The sequence below is a fragment of the Nerophis ophidion genome, linkage group LG11, assembly GCF_033978795.1.
Source record: "Nerophis ophidion isolate RoL-2023_Sa linkage group LG11, RoL_Noph_v1.0, whole genome shotgun sequence".
In the NCBI taxonomy this organism is placed as follows: Eukaryota; Metazoa; Chordata; class Actinopteri; order Syngnathiformes; family Syngnathidae; genus Nerophis; species Nerophis ophidion.
This window is the reverse complement of record NC_084621.1, coordinates 1,729,748-1,755,000: the sequence shown is the minus strand read 5'-3', so window position 1 is coordinate 1,755,000 and position 25,253 is coordinate 1,729,748. Positions and strand designations below refer to the sequence as shown.

Here is a 25,253-nt window from a genome sequence, read left to right as displayed (position 1 = left end):
TATCATTATAAGTTCCCTATTTACATGTATCAATACCAAAAATGTTTCCTTTTTGTAGGTGCTATAAGACGTACAGCGTTTTCTTCATGCTCAGACGATCTTGAGCATGAGGATGTTATCGTGGCTGAGACGCAGCCCTTTAACCTTCAGACCCGAGTGCAGGTTCACTGTGACAACAGTGACACCAGCCCACCATCAGAACCTGTATCCTCCAGCGAGGAGACAGAAGAAGTGCATAGTGCAGGGCCGTCTTTCCAGCTGGGTTTGTCGGACAGCAGCCACCTGCAAAGTCATGCCCATGCTCTGGCCATGGAAAACACGGAGGCTTTTGTCCCTGTGAGTGTTGAGGCTACACAAGAGTATGGAACTCCATACCACCACAGGGATGATTTAAACATCGAGGACACCCAAGCTTATGCGGAGCCTGCCAAGAGTCCAGTGCGGCAGGTTGAGCTGGCTTTACAAGAAACTCAGGCATATATTTCTGAGCCTTACAATGAGTCTGAAGATGACTTGGATGAAGAAACCCAACCTTTGGATGGGACTTCCTTTTCTGCTAACCTTGTTTTGGCTCAAGCTCTACCTGCTTTAATGGCAGAACCATCTTCAAACAATTTCACATTGTTGCAAACTCAAGGCCAGATATCGATGGAAGCAGACTTAAGCGAGGAACACGAGGAGGAGGCCGGCGAAACATGCAATGAAACTGGATCCATGCCTGAAAACCAACCGGTGTGTACAATTGAGTTTTACTCAATTCCAGTTTTACTGAAAAATAAAGCAATGCCTCAGCAGCTTGAAAAAGAGACTCAACCCTTGATTAGTGGTGACTTTTCTGTAGGTAACACCCAGTCTATTGGCACAGCTCAGACTCAGTCCACACCTACAAGTGTAACCAAGGAGAGTGATGGTGAGGGCCCAATTCCTGGATTGGTACAGCTTCAAAATGAGACGCAATCCATTACAACTATCGCGGTTGATAAGCAGCCGATAGCTACAAGTGATGATGATGAAGGCGATAGCGAGGACTCAATTCCTATTTTACATCAAAAAAGAAAAGCAAGGCCACTTGAAGAGACCCAGCCTTTGATGAGTTGTGATTTTCCCGTAGCTGAGCCACAGCCCATAACTACATGTGACACTGTGGAAAGCGATGACGAGGACCTCATTCCGTCTTTACATAAAGGGAAAGTACGACTTCAAAAGGAGACACAACCTATTGCGACATCTAGTGATTTGGCTGTTGAAGTGCAGTCTATGACTGAAGCTGCGATCCAGCCTATGGCTACAAGTGATCATAATAAAACCAATGATGATGACGAGTCAATCGCAGTATTGTGTAATAAAAAAAAAGAAAAGCCACTGCAGCTTGAAGAAACTCAACTCCTGATTGGTGGCGACTTTCCTGGAGCTGAGACCCAGCCAATAGCTGCAAGTCATACTGATGAGAGTGATAATGAGAACCGTTTTCCAGTCTTAATACATCTTCAAAAAGAGACAAAACCCATTATGACATCTAATGATTTGGCTGGTGAAGTTTATTCTATGACTGTATCTTCAACAACGCCTATGGCATTCAGTGAAAATGAGGAAAGCGATGACGAAGACTCAATTCCAGTTTTACATATCAAAAGAAAAGCCAGACCGCTGCACCTAGAAGACGAGACTCAACCCTTGATTGCTTGCGACTTTTCTGTAGCCGGGACCCAGCCCATAGGTACAAGTCCTACTGATGAGAGTGATAACCAGAACCATAATCCAGTCTTAGTACATCTTCAGAAAGAAACAAAACCCATAATAACATCTAACGATTTGGCTGGTGAAGTTCATTCTATGACTGTGTCTTCAACAACGCCTATGGCATTCAGTGAAAATGAGGAAAGCGATGACGAAGACTCAATTCCAGTTTTACATATCAAAAGAAAAGCCAGACCGCTTCACATAGAAGACGAGAGTCAACCCTTGATTGCTTGCGACTTTTCTGTAGACGGGAACCAGCCCATGGGTACAAGTCCTACTGATGAGCGTGATAACGAGAACCATAATCCAGTCTTAGTACATCTTCAAAAAGATGCAAACCCCACTACAACTTCAAACAAGTCGGCTGTTGAAGTGCAGGCTATGACTGTAGCTGCAACACAGCCTATTGCTTTAAGTGAAAATGAAGAAAGTGATGTCGAAGACTTAATTTCACTTTCACATAATGAACTAAAAAATAGACTGCTGCATATAGAAGAAAATACTCAACCCTTAATTAGTTGCAGCTTACCTATAGCCGAGACCCAGCCCATGCCTACATGTCAGACTGGGGAAAATGATGACGAGGACCCCAACCCTGCTTTAAATGAAAAGGAAGTAAAACTTCCAAAGGAGACACAACCTATTACAACTTCTAAAAGTTTGGATGTGGAAGTACAGCAAGTGTCAATATCTGCAACCCAACCTATGGCTACAAGTGATTCTGAGGAAAGCAAAGATGAGTCAATTACAGTCTTACCTAATGAAAGAAAAGTAAAGCCGGTTCAGCTTGAAGAAGAGACTAAACCCTTGATTGGTCGCGACATTTCTCTTGCCCAGACCCAGCCCACAGCTGCAAGTCATACTGATGAGAGTGATAACGACAATATTATTCCAATCTTAGTACATCTTCAAAAAGATACAAAACCCATTACAACATTAGACAATTTGGCTGTTGAAATGCAGCCTATTACTGAAGCAGCAACACAGCCCATGACTTTGAGTGAAAATGGGGAAAGTGATGATGAAAACTCAATTCCAGTTTCACCTACTAAAACAAAAGCCAGACCGCTGAAGCTGGAAAAAGAGACACAACCCTTGATTGGTTGCGACGTTCCTGTAGCCAAGACCCAGCTCATAGCAACATGTTACACTGAGGAAAGTGATGACGAGGACCCCATTCCTGCTTTAGATCAAAGAAAAGTACAACTTCAGAAAGAGACACAACTTAATACAACTTTTAAAAGTTTGTCAGTGGAAGTACAACATATGACTACATCTGCAACCCAGCCGATGGCTACAAGTGATTCTGATGAAAGCGATGACGAGTCGATGGCAGTCTCGCTTAATAAAAGAAAAGCAAAGCCGCTTCAGCTTGAAGAAGAGACTAAACATTTCATTGGTTGCCACATTCCTCTAGTCAAGTCACAGCCCATAGATGCACGTCATACAGATGAGAGTGATAACAAGAATCTTACCCCAGTCTTAGTACGCCTTCAAAAAGAAATGAAACCCTTCACAACTTCTAACGATTTGGCTGTTGAAGTGCAGCCTATGACTGTAGCTGCAACACAGCCTATGGCTTTGAGTGATAATGAGGAAAGTGTTGACGAAGACTTAATTCCAGTTTCACTTAGTAAAAGATTAAACAGACCTCTTCTTCTAGAAGAGGAGACACAACCCTTTATTGGCTGCGACTTTCCTGTAGCTGAGACCCAGCCCATAGCTACATGTCACACTGAGGAAAGTTTAGATGAGGACCCAATTCCTGCTTTAAATAAAGGAAAAGTACAACTTCAGAAAGAGACACAACCCGGCACAACTTCTAAAAGTTTGGCTGAAGAAGTACAACATGTGACCATATCTACAATCCAGCCGATGCCTACAAGTGATTTGGAGGAAAGTGATGACAAGTCGATGGCAGTCTTGCTTAATAAAACAAAAGAAAAGCCGCTTCAGCTGGAAGAAGAGACTCAACCCTTGATCGGTTGCAACATTCCTGTAGTCGAGACCTCTGCTGTAAGTCATACTGATGAGAGTGATAGCGAGAATCTTATTCCAGTCTTAGTACATCTTCAAAAAGAGATGAAACCCATCACAACTTCTAACGATTCGGCTGTTGAAGTGCAACCTATGACTGTAGCTGCAACACAACTAATGGCTTTGAGTGAAAATGAGGAAAGCGATGATGAACACTCAATTCCAGTTTCACATTATAAAACAAAAGCCGGACCGCTGCACCTCGAAAAAGAGAAACAACCCTTGATCGGTTGCGACTTTACTGTAGCCGAAACCCAGGTGATAGCTACATGTCGCACTCACGGAAGTGATGACGAGGACCCCATTCCTGCTGTAGATAAAATAAAAGTACAACTGCAAAAAGAGATACAACCTAATACAACTTTTAAAAGTTTGTCTGTGGAAGTACAACATATGACTATATCTGCAACCCAACCTATGGCTACAAGTGATTCTGATGAAAGCGACGACGAGTCAATGGCAGTCTCGCTTAATAAAAGAAAAGAAAAAACGCTTCAGCTGGAAGAAGACACTCAAACCTTGATTGGTTGCAACTTTCCTATAGTCGAGACCTTGGCTGTAAGTCATACTGATGAGAGTGATAGCGAGAATCGTATTCCTGTCTTAGTACATCTTCAAAAAGAGATGAAACCTATCACAACTTCAGACAATTCGGCTGTTGAAGTGCAGCCTATGACTATAGCTGCAACACAGCCTATGGAATTGAGTGAAAATGAGGAAGGGGATGACAAAGACTCACATTTAGTTTCAAATGATAAAACAAAAGCCAGACCGCTGCATCTAGAAGAAGAGATACTACCCTTGATCGGTTGCGACTTTCCTGTAGCCGAAACCCAGCCGATAACTACATGTCACACTGATGAAAGTGATGACGAGGACCCCATTCCTGCTTTAGATCAAAGAAAAGTACAACTTCAGAAAGAGACACAACTTAATACAACTTTTAAAAGTTTGTCTGTGGAAGTACAACATATGACTACAGCTTCAACCCAGCCGATGGCTACAAGTGATTCTGATGAAAGCGACAACGAGTCGATGGCAGTCCCCCTTAATAAAAGAAAGGAAAAACAGCTTCATTTTGAAGAAAACACCAAATCCTTGATTGGTTGCAACTTTCCGGTAGTTGAGACCCAGCGCATCGCAAGTCATACTGATGAGAGTGATAACGAGAATCTTATTCCAGTCTTAGTACATCTTCAAAAAGAGACAAACCCCATCACAACTTCTACCGATTCGGCTGTTGAAGTGCAACCTATGACTGTAGCTGCAACACAACTAATGGCTTTGAGTGAAAATGAGGAAGGTGATCATAAAGACTCAATTCCAGTTTCACATAATAAAATAAAAGCCAGACCACTGCACCTAGAAGAAGAGACACAACCCTTGATCGGTTGCGACATCCTTGTGGCTGAGACCCAGCCCACAGCTACATATCACACTGAGGAAAGTGACGAAAAGGACCCCGTTCCTGCTTCAAATAAAAGGAAGGTCCAACTTCAAAAAGAGACACAACCTAATACAACTTCTAAAAGTTTGGCTGTGGAAGAAAAGCATATGATTACATGTGCAATCCAGCCAATGGCTTCAAGTGATCCTGATGAAACTGATGATGAGGACCCAATTATGTACTCACAAAATAAAAAAAAAACAATGTCGCAGCATTTAGAAAAAGAGTCTCAACCCTTGATTGGTTGTGACTTTTCTGTAACCAATACCAAGCCCATAGCTGTGAGTCATACTGACGAGAGTGACAGTGAGATTGTTTTTCCAGTGTCAGTACATCTTCCAAAAGAGACAAAACCTATTTCAGCTTATAACGATTCGGTTGTAGTAATGCAGTCTGTGACTGTGGCTGTTGAACAGCCCGTGGTTTTGAGTAAAGATGAGGAAAGCGATGATGATGACTCAATTCTAGTTCCACATAGGAAAAGAAAAGCCGGACCGCTGAAGCTTGAAGAGACCCAATCCTTGATTAGTTGTGACTTTCTTGCAGCTGAGACCCAGCCCACAGCTACAAGTCAAACCAAAGGGATTGTTGACAATGACCCTATTCCTACCTTATCTAAAATAAAAATCCAACTTCTGAAAGAGACGCAACCCTTTAGTTTGAATGTAGCTACAACCCAGATTATGGCTGCAAGTGAAAATGAGGTTAGTCATGTTGACTGTATTAGAAAAGAAAATTTGCTGCAGGAGACACGGTCTCTTAACAGCACTGTTGAAGTATCAGACATTTCAAATCCAAAAGGTCAGTCAGAAGATGGAGATAAAGACCTAAGGAGTTGTGAAGATGAACCATCAATAGCTCCAAGAAAAACTCAAGAAAAGGAGCCTGAGACACTGGAGATATCTGCTCTTGGGGATGTTTTACGTCCAAGTCAAGAGAAAGAAGAGTTCGAAGTCTCTTCTGCTATTAGTCAGCCCATGGACACATGTGAAGATGAAGAAGCAGACAGCGAGATCTTTATCCCGGGCCAACGAAGAAATAAAGTCAAACCGCTGCAATTTGAAGATGAGACACAGTCCCTCGTGGGTTCTCAAAGTCAATCAACCAAAAACGAACCAGGTCCATCGCTTCAAAAGGAAACCTTGAATGAAGTTGGAACTAGCAGCAGCATTGTTGGATGCTCAAGAACAACAAAAGAATGTGAAGAGGAGGAAGAGACACAAAAAAGACAGACAAGGAGCAAAAAAGCTAGACAAAAGTCTGTGAAATCCAGCCCTGGCAGGGCAAGTGAGAAAGAAGCCATGATGCAGCACACTAAGGACCAACAACGGAATGATAATGAAAATCAGAGCATTCAACTAGAAAGATTGGAAAGCAAGAGTAACAAAGAAGAGAGACATGAAACTGAAAAAAGGGAGAAAGAAGCAAAGGAGAGACGACAAAAGGAAATTGCAGAGAGGGAAAAGGAAGAACGGTTGCAAGCGACAAAAGAACAAGAAATAATCAAGAAGGAGAGGACAGACCTGGAGATATACGCCACAGAAAGACAGACACAGAATGAGGAAGAAAAACCCAAAGTACCACGGAGAGGCCGAAGAGCAACCAGAAGAACCATCGGCGCTGCAGCTGAGCTGGAACTTGAGGATTGCCCGGCAATGAGGACCAGATCACGTTCCAACTCCTCCAACTCTATCAACTCCGAGGTGTCCGCATTGAGCACACAGGAGAGTCAGGGGAGAGGTAGAAGGGTGAATCGTTTCAATGGTCCTGCTAAGGCAACTACCAGTAGACGACAGACAGTGGCTTCTGGTAATAGAGAACCACCAGAGCAGGACATTGTTGGTGTTTCAAGGTCCAGTTCTTCCAATTCTCTTGCTTCTGAGATGTCCTGCAGCAGTCTCGGCTCTCGGAGTAGAGGAAGACGAGGCCGCAAGCGTGGAAGAGGGGGCAAAACGGAATCAGGACCCAGTTGGTTCCAGCCTGTCTTTAGTCCAAACCCTTCGCCTAGGCCTACAACAAGAAGTAGGAGTGGTTGGAAAGCAGCTGTTACACCCAGTGAAAATGATTGTGAGATGCCAGATGTAAAACCAGCCTTTGCCACTCGAAGGCGCAGGCGAGCCGGCGTCAACGAGCCTACAACTGCAGAGCAGTCAAATCAGGAGGACCAGTCTGCTGGTGAAGGCTCTCCTCTCCCTAAAAGAACATTCAGGCGCCGAAAAGTAAAAAGTGAAGCTGTTGAGGCTTCAGTAGATTCCCTAGGCAATGATCACAAAGAGGTAAAAGAAGACAAAGGAAAAGGAAGGAAAAGAGAGCTGGAGGCAGGAGAAGCCAAAGACGACACTCTAGCTCCAGTTCGGGCTAAGAGAAGAGGCACGGTTGCAAGACCAAATCCCTTAGACACGGCCAGCGAGGATGGAAGTGTGGCATCTGTCAGTTCTGCTGTTGAAGTTACAGAGGTAACATCATCATAACTGATCCAATAAAAGAGCTGTATCAAAAATTATGACTTTATTTAAATACTTTTCAGTTTTTATTAAGATTATTAAAGAGGTATTAGGTAACATTAGCCTCTTTCATACATCAACTATGCAAAATTGCAGCATCTTGCCGGTCTGTTCCCCCTGTGGGCTTTATAGAGAACCCAAAAAAGGTAGCACATTGCCTGCGGATGGACATCTGTGTGCACTCCATACACAGGTACGGTGTTCATGCAGAACTGCGACACTGTAAAAAAAAATGTCGGCTTTATTAGGCTGTGCAATTGGGCCACGTTTTTTTTGTAGTTTATAAGTGCAGTGCATCATACTGAGCTGTGTATAACATTGTCTATCAGGTACTGTAATACATAAAATTACCACACTATTTAAAAATGCGTCTTAGTATTATATTGTGTATGGAGAACTGGCAAAAGGTGCGGGTTAAAAAATATATTTTAACTTCGACCCACTAGCACTTATTATAAATTCTTGAATAATAAAGTTCTAAATACTGCTATCCACAGGATTGGAGTGGAACAACATCAAATGTTTTCACTGTTTTTATGAAGGCATAATTAATGATGCAGCTCTCATTCTCTTTTGTAAGTGAACCTATCTTGGTTAGTCATCAAACATTAGACTATTAAGTACAAAAGTTTGAGGTAGAACGCTTTTGCAGCTGTGGTCTGAGCTAGTAGTGTGTTGGCCTCCCGTATGAGTCAGCCTTTTTAACTAATGCGCTTTTCTTCCCCTCGATACCCTAACTCACCACTAACAGCGCTGCTGATGCACTCATAAATTAAGTGCAACATTCATGTGTTGAAAGCTACATGTTGATCCTCCATCTTTTTTCAGCCTCAGACTCCAATCGGGAGCAAAAGCCGGAAGAGAAAAGCTTTTGTGGGAGCATCTCCTGGAATTTATGGCGACGCCTCCCCATCAACGAGTTGTCAACCACAATCTGTCGAACAGTTTTATAAGGTATGTGTACGATGCTGACGTCATTCTTCCTGCTCTACACTGGAGGCTAAAAATCCCACTTGCATTATATCTAAAGGAGGTCAAATGCAGACATTCTGCATAGCAACAATGTTTTGTAGTTATACTTCAGAGTTGTGCAGAATTCGAATGCATCTTTTTGAGAACATTTTCTAATAGTTTGCAATATTTTTGACAAAATATTAGAAATCTCGATATGCCACAGTGCAGTTTTACACTACTCTATTTAACAGTAAAGTATTGTAAAGCGCAGTCGTCTACCAAGGATGATTAATCCTAATTTATGATCAGCATGTACATTCATTACTGACGAATGTTAAACACTATTTCTTCAAATTGTTGCAATTCCTGTAAAAGACCCCATGCTCAAAGTAGTTGTCATCCAAGACAAAACTGTGATCTCAATTAGTAGACCCTTGTTCACACAGAGACATAAAGTGTTTACTATTGCACTGTTTTTCAACCACTAATTATAATCCGCAAATAATGTGCCGTTGTTGGGTGCCTTTGCTGTCTAGAGCACAGCAGAGTAATACTCTTCCATATCAGTAGGTGGCAATTGCTTTGCGGATGTTGGGAACATGGTTTGTCGTGATCACAATAAGCAGACGACAGCGGGAGGCAGTGTGCCAGTAAAAAGGTATCTAATGCTTAAACCAAAAATAAACAAAGGGTGAGTGCCGCTAAGAAAAGGCATTGAGGCTTAGGGAAAGCTATGCAAAACAAAACTACAACTAACCTGACTGCAAAGTAAACAAAAACAGAATGCTGGACGACAGCAAATACTTAAAGCGTGCGGAGCAGCAGACGGCGTCCACAAAGTACATCCGTACATGACATGACGATCAACACCAAAATAGGAGCGCAAGACAAGAACTATAACACTAAACACAGGAAAACACCCAAAAAACTCAAAATAAGTACACCTACTTTGAGGCGAGCTATGGTGATGCATGGTTGGTTATTGTTTGAATTTATATCAAACAATTGTGAGAACGATTTTTTAATATCGACTGCTGAGTTCTACTAGTGGTGTGCCTCTGGATTTTATCAATGACAAAATGTGCCTTGGCTCAAAAAGGCTGAAAAACACTGTACTACTGTTCCAATTTAGACTCAGGTCATCAGAACAGCGGCAACCACTGAGTCATTTTAGCTCTTGCCAATCAAACCAGCAGCGTTTTAAGGAACTAGAACTGTTGCTAACCAAAACATAAGCGACTACTAAGACTATCATCACCTACAAAAGCACTAGAAGTGTTTCTAACCAAAATAGAAGCATTTAATGATGTACTAGAATTGTTGCTAACTAAAGCAGCAGCAACTACTGAGGCATTATAACTGTTGCTAACTAAAATAGCAGCACCTGCTAATGTACCAGAATTGGTACTAACCAAAACAGCAACAAGTACTGAGGCATTATAATAACACTTACTAACCTAAACAGAAGCACATACTAAAGCACTGGAACTGCTTCTTAGCAAAACAGCAGCATCCATTAAGGCATAATTACTCTTGCTAAACAAAACAAGCAGCTCTTATTTCGGCACTTGAATCAATCAATCAAAGTTTATTTATCTAGCCCTTAATCACAAGTGTCTCAAAGCCACAACGACATCTTCGGCTCAGATGTCACATCAGGGGAAGAAAAAACTCAACCCAATGGGATACATTGGAGGGGACTGCAGAGTGCGGGGCCAAAAACCGAACCCTGTGGATATCCGCATGTTACCTTAACATACTCCGAGGTCACATTGTTATGGGAAACGCACTGCATTCTGTCAGTAATATGAGTTAAACTAAGACAAGACTAAGTCTGACATACCAATACGTGTTTTGATACTTTCTAATAAACATCAAGTAGCAGCAACATGGATGACGCATCTGTATCCATAGTTAGCAATAGTCATTTTTGCGATGGCTGTCTCCTGAAGCCGGACTGAAAGGGTTCATAGAGATTGTTAGACGCTAAGTGTTCATTTAGCTGCTGTGCAACGATTTTTTTCGAGGATTTTTCAGATAAAGGCAACTGTTATTTTGCTTACCAGAAGAGCAAAACCCACTGATGCACCAGAACTGTTGCTAACTAAAACAGCATCACCTACAGTACTGAGGAAATAGAACTGTTGTAAACCAAAACAACAGCACCTACTTAGGCATTAGATTTCTTGCTAAGCAAAACAGCAGAACCTATTAAGGTACTAGAACTCTTTCAAACCGAAACAGTAGAATCTACTTAGGCATTAGAACTCTTGCAAATTAAAACAGCAGCACTTACTGAGGTATTAGAATAACTCTTGCTAGTAAAATCTCACACAGCTACTTAGACACTAGAACTGTCGCTAACCAAAAAAATAGCACCTGAGGCACAAAAGTGTCAAGAACTCAAGTATAAAGCCCTAGCACATGCTGTGAATTAGTTCCCTTTCAACTTTCAGCGATTAGCATTCCAGGACTGACCGATAAGTCGTTCATTAAAGGGGAACATTATCACAATTTCTGAAGAGTTAAAACCAATAAAAATCAGTTCCCAGTAGCTTATTTTATTTTTCGAAGTTTTTCTCAAAATTTTACCCATCACGCAATATTTCAAAAAACGGCTTCAAAGTGCCTGATTTACACCATCGCTATATCCACCCGTCCATTGTCCTGTGACGTCACTCCGTGAAGCCACCGGAAACAAACATGGCGGATAGCACAGAAAGGTATAGCGATATTAGCTCGGATTCAGACTCGGATTTCAGCGACGTAAGCGATTCAACAGATTACGCATGTATTGAAACGGATTGTTGAAGTGTGGAGGCAGGTACCGAAAACGAAATTAAAGAAGAAACAAAAGCTTTTGAGCCATATCACGACAGACAGCGGCACGTGAGGAAGCGCGGACGAATTCGGCGATCGCCATCTAACCAACGATTGGTATGTGTTTGTTTGGCATTAAATGTGGGTAGAGGGAAAGACTGGATGCAAATATAGCTACAGATGAGGCATAATGATGCAATATGTACATACAGCCAGCCTAAATAGCATGTTAGCATCGATTAGCTTGCAGTCATGCCGTGACCAAATATGTCTGATTAGCACACTCCACGTAAGTCAATATCATCAAAAAAACTCAGCTTTGAAATTTCGTTGACTTTATCGTTGGAAATGCATCTGCTTTGAGTGTCGCAGGATATCCACACATTCTTGCCATCTCTGTCATAGCATAGCTGTCGTCGGTAAAGTGTGCAGAACAAACGAGGGACTTTCGCATCTTTTGACCACTGTTGCAACTTGAATCCGTCTCTGTTGGTGTTGTTACACCTCCGACAACATACCGACGAGGCATGATGTCTCCAAGGTACCGGAAAACAGTCGAAAAAACGGATAATAACAGAGCTGATTTGACTTGGTGTGTGTAATGTGTTTGAGAAAATGGCGGCTCGCTTCACGATGTGACGTCACGGGGGAAAGGTCATTGCTCCGACAGGCGAACAATTGAAAGGCGTTTAAATCGCCAAATTCACCCTTTTAGAGTTCGGAAATCGGTTAAAAAAACATATGGTCTTTTTTCTGCACCATCAAGGTATATATTGACGCTTACATAGGTCTGCTGATAATGTTCCCCTTTAATGTTGTGTGTCCATAATGTTTATGTTTTAGAGAAATCCCCTGCATATACATATAGTTTTGTTTGACAAACATGACATGTAACCAAAATGTTTAATGAACCCAGAGTGTCACCCTCCCAGGTGCTGTTCACTGGGGTGGTGGATGCTGCGGGCGAGAAAGTGTTGGCCCGTTTAGGAGGCGCTCTTGCCAAAGGCACTTCAGACATGAACTGCCTGGTGACCGACAAGGTGCGCAGAACCGTCAAGTTCTTGTGCGCCGTGGCCAAAGGAGTCCCCATTGTCACCACACACTGGCTGGAGAAGGTGAGTCTTGTTTTAAAAGTGAAAGATGGCATTGCGTTAAAGTGAGACATTCCTCTTTTATGTTTTAGAGCGGTAAAGCTGGGAGCTTTTTGCCTCCTGATGCCTTTATTGTGAAGGATCCAGAGCAGGAGAAGAAGTTCAGTTTCTGCCTAAAAGAGTCTCTGAGGCTCTCAAGCAGCCATCCCCTTCTGCAGGTCATTTTACTCACTTCTTCCATTGATTTTACAAGAATCTAGCAGGATTTCACACAAAAAGTAATGCACTGTAGCTAACACATTTTACAGGCTATAGAGCGCACCGGTATTTAAGCTGCACCCACCAAAGTTTCGAAGAAATATATATTTTTTACATATAATAGCAGCACCGGACTATATGCCGCAGATATATACAAACATTTTTGTAAACGTGTATTTACTTACCCTAATTGTTTCCAAACAGTGCTTTTTACATGGCAGTAAAACAGCTGCTCAAACAAAACTGAAGTCATCGTCATGGACCCACTAGCTGCAGAAGCTCGCTTTCCTGTCAGCTAAAAAGACTCAATAACTCTATGGTTTTGGTGAATTTAAAAAACTGAAACAAAAATAATTCCATTGTAAGTTATTAATACTAACACAGACTCTTGCAAACATGTTAGCATATTCGCTCCTACCAAAGATGCTTACTTGATTACATTACCATCGCACGTATAAATATGCATGAAAACACTCGCAGATATCGCTCATGGGACGGTTTAGTAGGTATGAATTGTTTTAGTTATATTGTAAAACTTACAAACATTGCTTGGAGTTATGAATGAAGAATATTTTCGAGCAGAAACGCTACGAATGCACGCCTCCGGTTCAAGACACGAAACCGGAAGTACATTTTCAACCCACAGCATCTGCGGTGAACTGTCCCTGTCTCCTCTGGTAGGACTTGGTTTAAAAAGTTAAGATTAGAAAACAAACATTTGTTCTTAACATCGTAAGTTCTATAAAAATAAAGTAATCATAATAATAACAATAAGTAGTGGCTTTTAGATAATTGCATATTGTATGTCATGATTTTCAAATTAATAGGATTACATGCAAAAAGTGATGCACTCTCATAATCTAATGAGACATTTCATAATCAGTGTTATTAGCCAGGTATGTTTGACACAAGAAATGTAAATAAGTAGACTGTGCTCTATTTGTACAATGTAAACAATTAATGTTAACAATTAACTAGAATACAAACAAGTAAATAAATAACATTTGCAAGGCTAATAAGATGTGTTAGGGTTATTTAAAAATATTGGCTTGAAAAATAATCTATTCACCTTTAATCATACTCTATATGTATACTGTATGTGTATTTTGTATATTAAGCAAAGATTAGAAAGCAGGTATTTTATTTAATTCCTTTTGAATTGGGCTAAGTGTAAGCGTTAGGGTAATTTCAGTTAAAAAATATGTAATAGTGAAAATAGATATGCAAAATACTTTCAAAATATGGGAGAATGTTCCTTTTTTGGGAAGTGGTGTAGATGTTGGTGGTCTGCACATAAACATTAAAGACCAATCTTTGTGATTTTGTTCATCAACATTTCAGCATTTTCTTATTAAATATTTTTTTTATTTTATTTATCATTTTTTTCTCGGGGGCCATATAACGATAAGTTTGTTTTTAAAAAATTGTTTCATGTGGCCTAAGACAGAGTTGCTTCCCTGCCACTGCGAGCTATAAAAGTGCTTGATTTGATATGCAGTTGTGCTTGCTTTGTTAATGTTAAAGGGGAACTGCACTCTTTTGGAATTTTGCCTATCGCTCACAATCATTATGAGAGACAAGAACACATGTCTATTGTTTTAGGATTGTAAACAAACTGTTTATGGAGTGAGTCACTATAATATTGGTCATGATCCATGCAACATGTTATGCTTGTTATTACAACTACATACAGTGTTGAGTTAGTTGTCTACTAACAACACATGAAATGTGGGCTAATACTTTACAGATATTGTAATAAGATTGTTCATGTTTTTCAGTCAGTACAGATTGGTGTCCTGTGTTACTTCGATAGAAAAACAATTCCTGAGTGTTCGCTCTTGCAATAACAATGCAGTTTGGCTAGTATACAGGCTATGGAACCTAAAAGTATTTTTGGCAGTTTTGGGGTGCGTTTTAAAGTGATTTAGAGGCAGAATGGATTGTTCCCATTAGTTACAATGATAGCCACCACCAACAAGCCGATTTTTACAAACTAGAATAAAAAAAAAAAGTTTTTCTTCTTTGTGTCTCATTAGGATTTTGAACAATAAGCGAAAAAAAAAAAAGTGCCTTTCCCCTTTAATATCGCTGACTTAATTAACTGTGGCAGCCAAAATCGTTACCGTGATTCTAATTTGATTGATGGTGCAGCTCTGCTAGATGTTTAATAGGATGTTGTACAGTAAGAAAATACATTGTGGAAAACATGCATTTTGGGGGTTTTCCTCAAAACATTTTTGCCATTTTTGTGGATTGTGTTATTGCAGGACTGCATTTTCTAAAGGTGTAGAAAAATATTTAGAACGCAATATTTTTGTATGATTTACAAGTGAATATTTGTAAGAATACCTTTTCGTTAAATGTGTGTAAAATCATATTTGCATGCATTTGTCCTTTCAATCATGTATCCATCCATCCATTTATCCAGTCTAAGCCAATAAGTAAAGACAAGATGTGGACAGTCATTGCTCCTCCCTGGTCATGTACTCTGTCATCTAAAAGCATTGTTCAATACACTGGCTAAAAAAAGCACATATTGATCTTTTGTGCAGACATAAAATAATAAGAAAAATATTATTATACCACATCTCTTGCCTTCTGTCCTCCAGGGATATGAGATCCACATCACTAAGTCGGTGAAGCCAGAGCCAATCCACATGAAAGACATCATTGCCTGCAGCGGAGCCACTTTTCTTTCCAAGATGCCTTCTTCCCACAAGGTAACACATAAATATGAATGCACAAATATGAATCTCAAAAATGAGTGTTCTTCTGGAGAATTTATTCAGTGTATATCTGCACGATTTACTTTTTTCCATTCGCCTTTTCTTTTGTTTTTTGTTTTTGCAACGGCTCCACTTATCAAAGCGAAGATAGGTTGTTATGACATGTTTACGTTCTCCAGTATTTAACCTTTTTTACCTTTAGACAGTAGAAAAAACAATGCAACCTACTTTTTTAAATATTTCAAGGAAAACCTACATTACATCTTCATAATAAACAATGATTAAAATTTATTTTTACACTTGTATGATATTTAGGAATGCAAAAAATGAGACTATAAACTGGAGCTAACTATTTGACTTATTTTCATACATACATATACACATATATGTATATGTACATTTTTATATATATGTATGTATATGTGTGTATATATATGTATATATGTATATATGTCTTGATTGGATTATCCAGAGAATAGTGCTCGATACCGTGGTAGAGCGCAATATGTAGGTGTGGGAAAAAATGACAAGACTACTTCATCTCTACAGAACTGTTTCATGAGGGGTTCCCTCAATCTCCTGATGATTGAGGGAACCCCTCATGAAATAGTTCTGTAGAGATGAAGTAGTCTTGTGATTTTTCTCCCACACCTACATATATATATATATATATATATATATATATATATATATATATATATATATATATATATATATATATATATATATATACATATATATATATATATATATATATATAAATGTGTTTGTTTATATATATGCGTGTGTATTTATGTATGTGTGTGTGTGTGTGTTTGTATATATATATATATATATATATATATATATATATATACATACACACACATACATTTGTATACAAATATGTATGCATAGATACATGAAAATGTTTTTTTTTTAGCTTTTTTATTTGTCCAGCTTCCATACTCGTTTTTTAACATTCACAAGAAATACATGGAGGGCAAACTTTGTAGCTTGCTCGCTCGTGAAATAGCCTTCTGAGGCCCTTATTTGTTAGCGCAGGCAGTATTGAGCAGCACTTTTATTATGAAGACAGGAACTGTGCGTTTGGTCTTTCCAGTTTTGGCAGCAGGTACGACAAGAGGATCTGTTGAAATAAAGTGTTTCCCGTGTTTGTGAGTCGAAGCAGCCAGCGGTCATCTCACAAGACCCCCGGGTGCTGTCTATGTTGATTGATTGATTGATTGATTGATACTTTTATTAGTAGATTGCACAGTACAGTACATATTCCGTACAATTGACCACTAAATGGTAACACCCCAATACGTTTTTCAACTTGTTTAAGTCGGGGTCCACGTTAATCAATTCATGTCAATCAAGTGACGAAAGTGACGTAATCGAGGAGATATGCGACTGCTAATTTTCAGGTCTATTTTTTTTTTTAATGCTGCCGATCGACCAACACAACCGCCGTGATCGGCCGGTAGCTCGCGATTGACCCTAATGGTCACCCCTAATCTAAATTATGCAAAAAAAAGTTTTGGGAAATAACAAATGAATCCCCTTGAATTTTGTTTACCTTGCTTCAAGACAATTTTACTATTATATTTTTGCCTTTTTCTACAAAACCCAAAACCAGTGAAGTTGGTACGTTGTGTAGTCGGTAAATAGAAAGAGAATCCAATGATTTGCAAGTCTTTAGAGGTTTGTACTTAAAACATTGCTTGTAGAGTTATTACAGGTTTTATATTTTATCGTGTTCACCTTTTGGAGGTTTGGTTGTACAGTATTACTGTTCCTATTTTTGTGTCCCTCCTCAGCCTCAGACTATAGTGATCTCCTGCGAGGAAGACTGGCCGCTGTGTCGCGCTGCCGTCTCGGCCTCGCTCCCACTGGTCTCTGCGGAGTTCATCCTCTCTGGAATCCTGCAGCACAAATTGGACTTTGACACTCACAAACTGTCCGGCCCGTCTGATCACCTGCAGCCCACTCCGAGCCGGAGAGGGCGGGGCAGTAAGAAGTCGTAGCATGAAGTAACTGACAGCATCCCTTTCACAACTGCCTCCGTCCTGTTGCCATGTACTTACAGCAAGTACTTTTTAAACAAGCCTTATTTATACCGTGGCGGATGGGACTAACGACCCATTCATTATCCCTGTCCTCCCGCTCCGCTCCACCTCAAACGAGCAGAGCAGGAATTAACGTTACTTAACGTCCACTTCTGGCTGCAATCACACACACGTTGACGCGCGGGTGTGTAATTCGTGTTTGCCACACAACGACGGATAGATTTGGGCTTGCTTTTCCACATAGAAAGTCATTTCTTTCACGCTTAGATGATAACGAACATAGCAGAGTGTCCTCCGTCTCCATTAACAACCAACAAGCTCCATTAAGGCCCCATGCAATCCTATTAGCCGCGTACGGAAGGAGCGCAGCCCAGGCGGACGCTGCCTCTTCATCAATATCTTATGCTGTTTGTCCTTGCCGTGCAATCATCCGCAGCCTTTTTAACGGCGTAAAATCACTCACTCGCGTGCGGATGTGGCAAGAACTGCGCCCTTATACTTGTATCATTCTCACAACCGCCTTTTAAAGAAAGAAGTGTGAACGTTCCAATCATGCATCTTTATATGTTCACCACACAAATTAAATCATTAAATCTTTTCTATTTTCTTCAACTGTTTGTTGTATTGTGGAATCTATGGGGGGAATAAATACATTTGAGAAAGATAAAAGAGGATTTGCCGCGCATTTCATTAGGCACACCGAATTAATCAAAACATAAATAAGATGTACTTATCTTGTTCAAATGTAATCCGTTTTTACTGTTTAGCCTTCAAGAACATGTTTATTAATTTGCTCTGCCGTCAAGCTCATGTATTGAAATTATTTAGGTGACATTTTGGTTATTACTGTACTTGCATATTCATATTTATTGTATTAACTACAACTTATTTGGGTTTGTGATGCTGTTTTAAATTTTATAATGGTGTTACTCTGTTTAATGCAAGTATTTATGTACATACAATTGAACTGTTTTTTTTTCTTCTTCCCAAAAATAAACGTTTCCTATACCATTGAACAATACATTTTATTTACCCTTTTAGTTTATATCCATCATAAAATTACATTTTTTCAATTCCAATACTGCGTATAAATAAATAAAAAGTTTTTGCCATTTTCTCATTTTCGAATGTATTTTGATTATTTTTGAATATTGTGTATATTTTGGTTTTAACATACAATATACTATTGTATGCAAGTATAAGTACTACTGCATATTAAAATATGTTATTATTTTTATTTAATTAACCTATTTTATTTAAATATTTGTATTTTAGTATACAATATAATATAATCTAGTATTGTATATTTAAAACGTATGTGCAAAACCAGTGAAGTTGGTACGTTGTGTAAATGGTAAATAAAAACAGAATACAATTATTTGCAAATCCCTTTCAACCTATTTTCAATTAAATAGACCACAAGACAAGATACATAACGCTCGAAGTGAGAAACTTCTGTTATTTTTTGCAAATATTAGCTCATTTGATATTTGATGCCTGCAATGTTTCAAAAAAGCTGGGACAAATGGCAAAAAAGACGGAGAAAGTTGAGGAATGCTCATCAAACACTTATTTGGAGCATCCTGTAGGTGAACAGGTTAATTGGGAACAGGTGGGTGCCATGATTGGGTATAAAAGCAACTTCCATGAATTCACTAACAAGAATGGGGCGAGGGCCACCATTTTTGTATTTTACTTATTTTTTAAATCATTGCATATTAAAATAATTTTTATTTTCTACTTTTTTTGCAATTTTATTAAATGGAGCATTAATTTGTATAGTGTTTAAAAAACATTTTAATTTTCAACATTCACTATCTTATATTTATATGCAGGTACTTTTGCATATGAAAATGTTGTTTTTTTAAGCCTTTTTAATTCTTTTTCTTACATGGTGGATTTATTTGTTTTAAATATATATTTTATTTCAATATATAATATAGCAGACCTGGGCGAATTAAATTTAAACCTAAATGTAGAATATATGTAGAATATATTTATACTTTTCATATATATTATATAATATATTGTTTATTGTTATTATTGTCTATTTGTGAGCGAACTGTGGTGCTGAATTTCCCCCAGGGATCAATTAAGTACTTTCTATTCTATTCTATTCTATTCTATTAAGGCCTGTATGTTGCCCGAAATTTTTTAATCTGGCCCGCCGGACATTTCCAAATATTTTTTTTTAGTTCTTTAAGATGGAAAATGTTGCTGCCATTATGATGTACAGTGATGTTTTTAAATGACCGCAAGTCTTCAATTATACTAAGTATTTCAATGTTTGAAATCCGCGCTTTTGTATTTGATACTAGTTACTATGGTCATCTAATTAGTTACTATGGTCATCTAATTAGTTACTATGGTCATCTAATTACTTACTATGGTCATCTAATTAGTTACTATGGTCATCTAATTAGTTACTATGGTCATCTAATTAGTTACTATGGTCATCTAATTAGTTACTATGGTCATCTAATTAGTTACTATGGTCATGTAATTAGTTAATATGGTCATCTAATTAGTTACTATGCTCATTTAATTAGTTACTATGATCATCTAATTAGTTACTATGGTCATCTAATTAGTTACTATGGTCATCTAATTAGTTACTATGGTCATCTAATTAGTTACTATGGTCATCTAATTAGTTACTATGGTCATGTAAGTCACAGCACCAAGCAGTGTGGGTGGGGAGCGTTTCCACAGAGTGTTTCCACAGAGTTTCCACAGCGGCCAGCCTGAAATGCGGGTGTCAGGGACAGACGCGGTGAGAGATTTCTACAACAAAGTTCTCAAACTTAGTGATATATCAGATTGAAGGTAGGTTTATTTTTTTTACCCTTCACGTTCATATTTCATAGTTTGTTGCATTGTTGTTGCGTTTCGCTCGATTGTAAAATACGTGGATCAAGAGGGGGTGTGACGTTCATATCTTGTCAATATTCAGTGTTTTATCCTTCATAGTTAATATTGTAAAGCCCACATTCTGGATGTCTCATTCAGTAAAAAAAAATGTAAATGCCATTATTTTTTTAAGGCGGTCTGTCATAATGTTAGCATTCAATCAGACATTGTGAGGTTTTGTATTAGTGTTCCTAAAAATAGATTTAGCAGCCACTTGACACATTTTTTTCCCCAAATTTGGCCCCCGAGTCAAAATAATAGCCCAGGCCTGACATAGTATTATCTACTACGACCGTAGAAATGTGCTGGGTCAAAAGTATACGTACAGCAATGTTAATATTTGCTTCCATGTCCCTTGGCAAGTTTCCCTGCAATAAGGTGCTTCTGGTTGCCATCCACAAGCTTCTGCTTGGATTTTTGACCACTCCTCTTGACAAAATTGGTGCAGTTCATCTAAATGTGTTGGTTTTCTGACATGGACTTGTTTCTTCAGCATTGTCCACACGTTTACATCAGGACTTTGAGAAGGCCATTCTAAAACCTTAATTCTAGCCCGATTTAGCCATTCCTTTATCACTTTTGACGCATGTTTGGGGTCATTGTCCTGTTGGAACACCCAACTGTGCCCAAGACCCAACCTCCGGGCTGATGATTTTAGCTTGTCCTGAACAATTTGGAGGTGACTCCTTTTTCATTGTCCCATTTATTCTCTGTAAAGCAGCAGTTCCATTGGCAGCAAAACAGGCCCAGAGCATGATACTACCACCACCACGCAGGACGGTAGGTTGGTGTTCCTGGGATTAAAGGCCTCGCCTTTCCTCCTCCAAATATATTGCTGGGTGTTGTGGCCAAACAGCTCCATTTTTGTGTCATCTGACATCACGTGTACAAAGACAAGACCTGGAGGAAAGTTCTGTGGTCAGATGAAACAAAAACTGACCTGTTTGGCCACGATACCCAACAAGATGCATGTGCCTCACAATACGAAGGTCCTGAGTAATCCTGAGTTCAATCCCGGGCTCGGGATCTTTCAGTCAGGCCTTGTGATCATGTTTTGTCTAGTTATGTTCTGTTTTACTTAAGACTCTATTGTTTCCTGTTTTTGGCACTTCCTTGTTTGTTTAGTTACCATAGCAACTCATTAGTTTTCACCTGTCCTCATGTCTCGCACCCGTTGTCACTGCTATTTAAGCCGTTCTGTTTCTGTTCTTCGTCCTGGCAACATCACGGTCTATCACCCTCCATCACCTGCTACACACCTTGTCATCCATGCCAACAATCCCCACCCCTTGTTTCGGTCACAGTGAGTGTTATCGTTTTGGTTTTTCAGAGTTCTGCCATAGTGCAAGTTTTTGTTTTTCATAGCCAAGTTTTTGTACCGCCATTGTGCGCGCCTTTTGTTTGCTTTCTTTTTTTGTAGTTTGTTAATGTTCAAATAAAAGATGTACTCACATTCACGCCTTGCCCGCGCCAACTTTCCATTGCCTAGGAAAAAACAATCCACGCCCAAGTCCAAGTCATGACCCTTTTTGTGTGGAGTTTGCATGTTCTCCCCGTGACTGCGTGGGTTCCCTCCTGGTACTCCGGCTTCCTCCCACTTCCAAAGACATGCACCTGGGGATAGGTTGATTGGCAACACTAAATTGGCCCTAGTGTGTGAATGTTGTCTTTGTCTATTGATGAGGTGGCGACTTGTCCGGGGTGTACCCCCGCCTTCCGCCCGAATGCAGCTGAGATGGGCTCCAGCAAACCCCCCCAGACCCCAAAAGGGACAAACGGTAGAAGATGGATGGATGTTTAAATGTTCTTTACAAGTGCATGTAAACTTTAGACCACGCCTGCATATTTAAAACATTTAAATGTTTTTTCCTGGCTGTCATGTCTGTGATCATGTTCTGTTTGTTTTTTGGCCACTCAGTTCCTGTTTTTGCACTTCCTGGTTTGTTTTGTCACCAAGACTACCCATTAGTTTTCACCTGTCCTCATGTCTCACACCTGTTTTCACTAATCACCACAGTATTATTTAAGCCACAGCCGCAATGTAGTCAGCCTGGCAACATCGCGGTCTACCACCAGCTATCACCCTCGATCGCTATCACCCTCGATCACTCTCTCCACACCCATGCCAATGATCCATGCCCCTTGTCTTTTTCCAAGTAAGGTTTTTGTTATTCATGCCATTGTGCAAGTGTTTTGTTTTATGTTCATAGTTTTGTTTCATAGCCAAGTGTTTGTACCTCCTTTTGAGCGCCTTTTGTTCACTCTTTTTTTTTGTAGTTAGTGTTAGAAATTAAAATATGTACTTAGTAGGGCTGCAAATCTTTGGGTGTCCCACGATTTGATTTAATATCGATTCTTGGGGTCGCGGATCGATTATATATCGATTTTTTTCAATTCAAAAATGATTTTTTTCCGATTCAAAAGGATTCTGTATTCATTCAATACATAGATTTCAGCAGGATCTACCCCAGTCTGCTGACATGCTAGCAGAGTAGTAGATTTTTTTTTAAAAGCTTTTATAATTGTAAAGGACAATGTTTTATCAACTGATTGCAATAATGTAAATTCGTTTTAACTATTAAAGGAAGCAAAAATATGACTTATTTTATCTTTGTGAAAACATTGGACACAGTGTGTTGTCCAGCTTATGAGATGCCATGCAAGTGTAAGCCACTGTGACACTATTGTTCTTTTTTATTATTTTTATAAATGTCTAATGATAATGTCAATGAGGGATTTTTAATCACTGCTATGCTGAAATGATAACTAATATTGATACTGTTGTTGATAATATTCACTACTTTTGGTTTGTTCTGTGTGGTGTTTGTGTCTCCTCTCAATTGTTCTGTTTATTGCAGTTCTGAGTGTTGCTGGCTCAGGTTCTGTTTTGGAATTGGATTGCATTGTTATGGTATTGCTGTGTTTGTTGGATTGATAAAAAATAGAAACGTTTTTAAAAATGAGAATCGATTTGTATTCGAATCGGTTTTTTACCACACCCCTAGTACTTACATTCACGTCTTGCCCGTGCCAACCTTCCTTTGCCTTCTGGAAAAACAAACCCCAAAGTCCACTCCAATGGCTTTGCACCTCGCGAAAACAATCCCCGCTTAAGTCCTAGTCCTGACAGTGGCTTTATTATATAGTTCCTTTTAAGTCATTATTGTCACCGACGTCCCACTGCTTGGGAGTTTTCCTTGCCCTTATGTGGCTCTACTGAGGATGTTGTTGTGGTTTGTGCAGCCCTTTGAGACACTAGAGCAGGGGTGTCAAACTCAAATACAGAGTGGGCCGAAATTTAAAAGTGAACAAAGCCGCGGGCCAAGGTTGAACAAATGAACCTTTTAATAGGGACCCAAACAAGTTTTGCATTGAATATTGAACAAGCAAGGCTTATATAACTTTATAGTGACATGCAAAGTCCAGTTTCAAATAATAATAATAATAAAAATATCAAGGGCATATCAAATAAAATTTAAATACAAATTGAGTGCCTTTTTTCTATTTGCAGCCTTCTGAGGTAAATATCAAAATGAACTTTTTCCTCTGGCTAATAATACATTTGAAAATAAAATAACAATAATGAATAAATCCAACATTTAAACCTTGAAGGAGCAAGAGAAAATGCATGAATAAAACCTTATTTGCTACACTGATTTACTTTACCACTGAATATGGAACAATCAATGCTTATATACCTTAATAGTGCAAAATCAACTTTCAAAAAACAAAAACAACATCAATGGTAAAATAAATAAAATTTGAATAAAACATTTAATGCCTCTTTTCTATTTGCAGCCTTCTGAGGTCAATATCAACATTACCTTTTTCCACAGGCTAATAAATCTTAAAATAAAATAAGAATGAGATGGGTGGGGGGCGGGGTTAGGTGGTAGCTGGGGGTGCATATTGTAGTGTCCCGGAAGAGTTAGTGCTGCAAGGGATTGTGGGTGTTTGTTCTGTTGTGTCTATGTTGTGTTACGGTGCGGATGTTCTCCCGAAATGTGTTTGTCATTCTTGTTTGGTGTGGGTTCACATTGCGGCGCATATTTTTAACAGTGTTAAAGTTGTTTATACGGCCACCCTCAGTCTGACCTGTATGGCTGTTGAGAAAGTATGCTGGCATTCACTTAAGTGTGTGTATAAGTCGCATATATTATGTGTTTGTATGAAGGAAAAGCGGATTGTAAACAACACTAAAGGCAGTGCCTTTTAGGCACACCCCTAATATTGTTGTCTGAGTAGAAATCTGGAGAAATTTGGGAGAATGGTTGGAATATCGGGAGGGTTGGCAAGTATGAGTATTAGCGGCGAATGCAGTGTTACACGCTGTATAGTACCGGGAGGCCAGCTCTAATTAGGGTCCTTGGCCCATGGCAAAGGACTCCTGTGGAGTCCTTTGCCATGGGCCAAGGACCCTATTGAAACTGCTGTGTTTCATTATTATTCCGCACCTACGCACTGTAATTTGACCCCCTTAACATGCTTCAAAACTCACCAAATTCGACACACACGTCGGTTTAGCAAACCTTCCCAACATATTAAGCAACCATTCCCCAAAATGAAAATTGCGCTCTAGCGCCCCCTAGGAAAAAATTACAGACAAAACTGCATGTAACTTCTGTTAGGAATGTCATATCGACATGAAACAAAAACTCCTGTGTAGGTCTGACTTAGACCCAATTTTCATACAATCACTTCTTTCAGCAAAAATC

The 25,253-nt window shown here is 39.4% G+C and overlaps 2 protein-coding genes across 2 annotated transcripts in view; both read left to right on the top strand.

Moving 5' to 3' along the window:
- mdc1 (mediator of DNA damage checkpoint 1) overlaps window positions 1-18,240 on the top strand; it is a 36,287-nt gene extending 18,047 nt beyond the window's left edge. Inside the window, exons 7-12 of the mRNA XM_061914822.1 lie at window positions 59-7,680; window positions 8,557-8,682; window positions 12,435-12,617; window positions 12,686-12,811; window positions 15,461-15,571; window positions 17,380-18,240. Of these exons, the coding sequence (XP_061770806.1) occupies window positions 59-7,680; window positions 8,557-8,682; window positions 12,435-12,617; window positions 12,686-12,811; window positions 15,461-15,571; window positions 17,380-17,586 (8,375 nt within the window). The 3' untranslated portion in view covers window positions 17,587-18,240. The remainder of the gene's footprint in view (window positions 1-58; window positions 7,681-8,556; window positions 8,683-12,434; window positions 12,618-12,685; window positions 12,812-15,460; window positions 15,572-17,379) is intronic.
- Window positions 1-25,253, top strand: part of vars1 (valyl-tRNA synthetase 1) — a 223,102-nt gene that overhangs the window by 48,064 nt on the left and 149,785 nt on the right. The gene's annotated exons all lie outside the window — the stretch shown is intronic.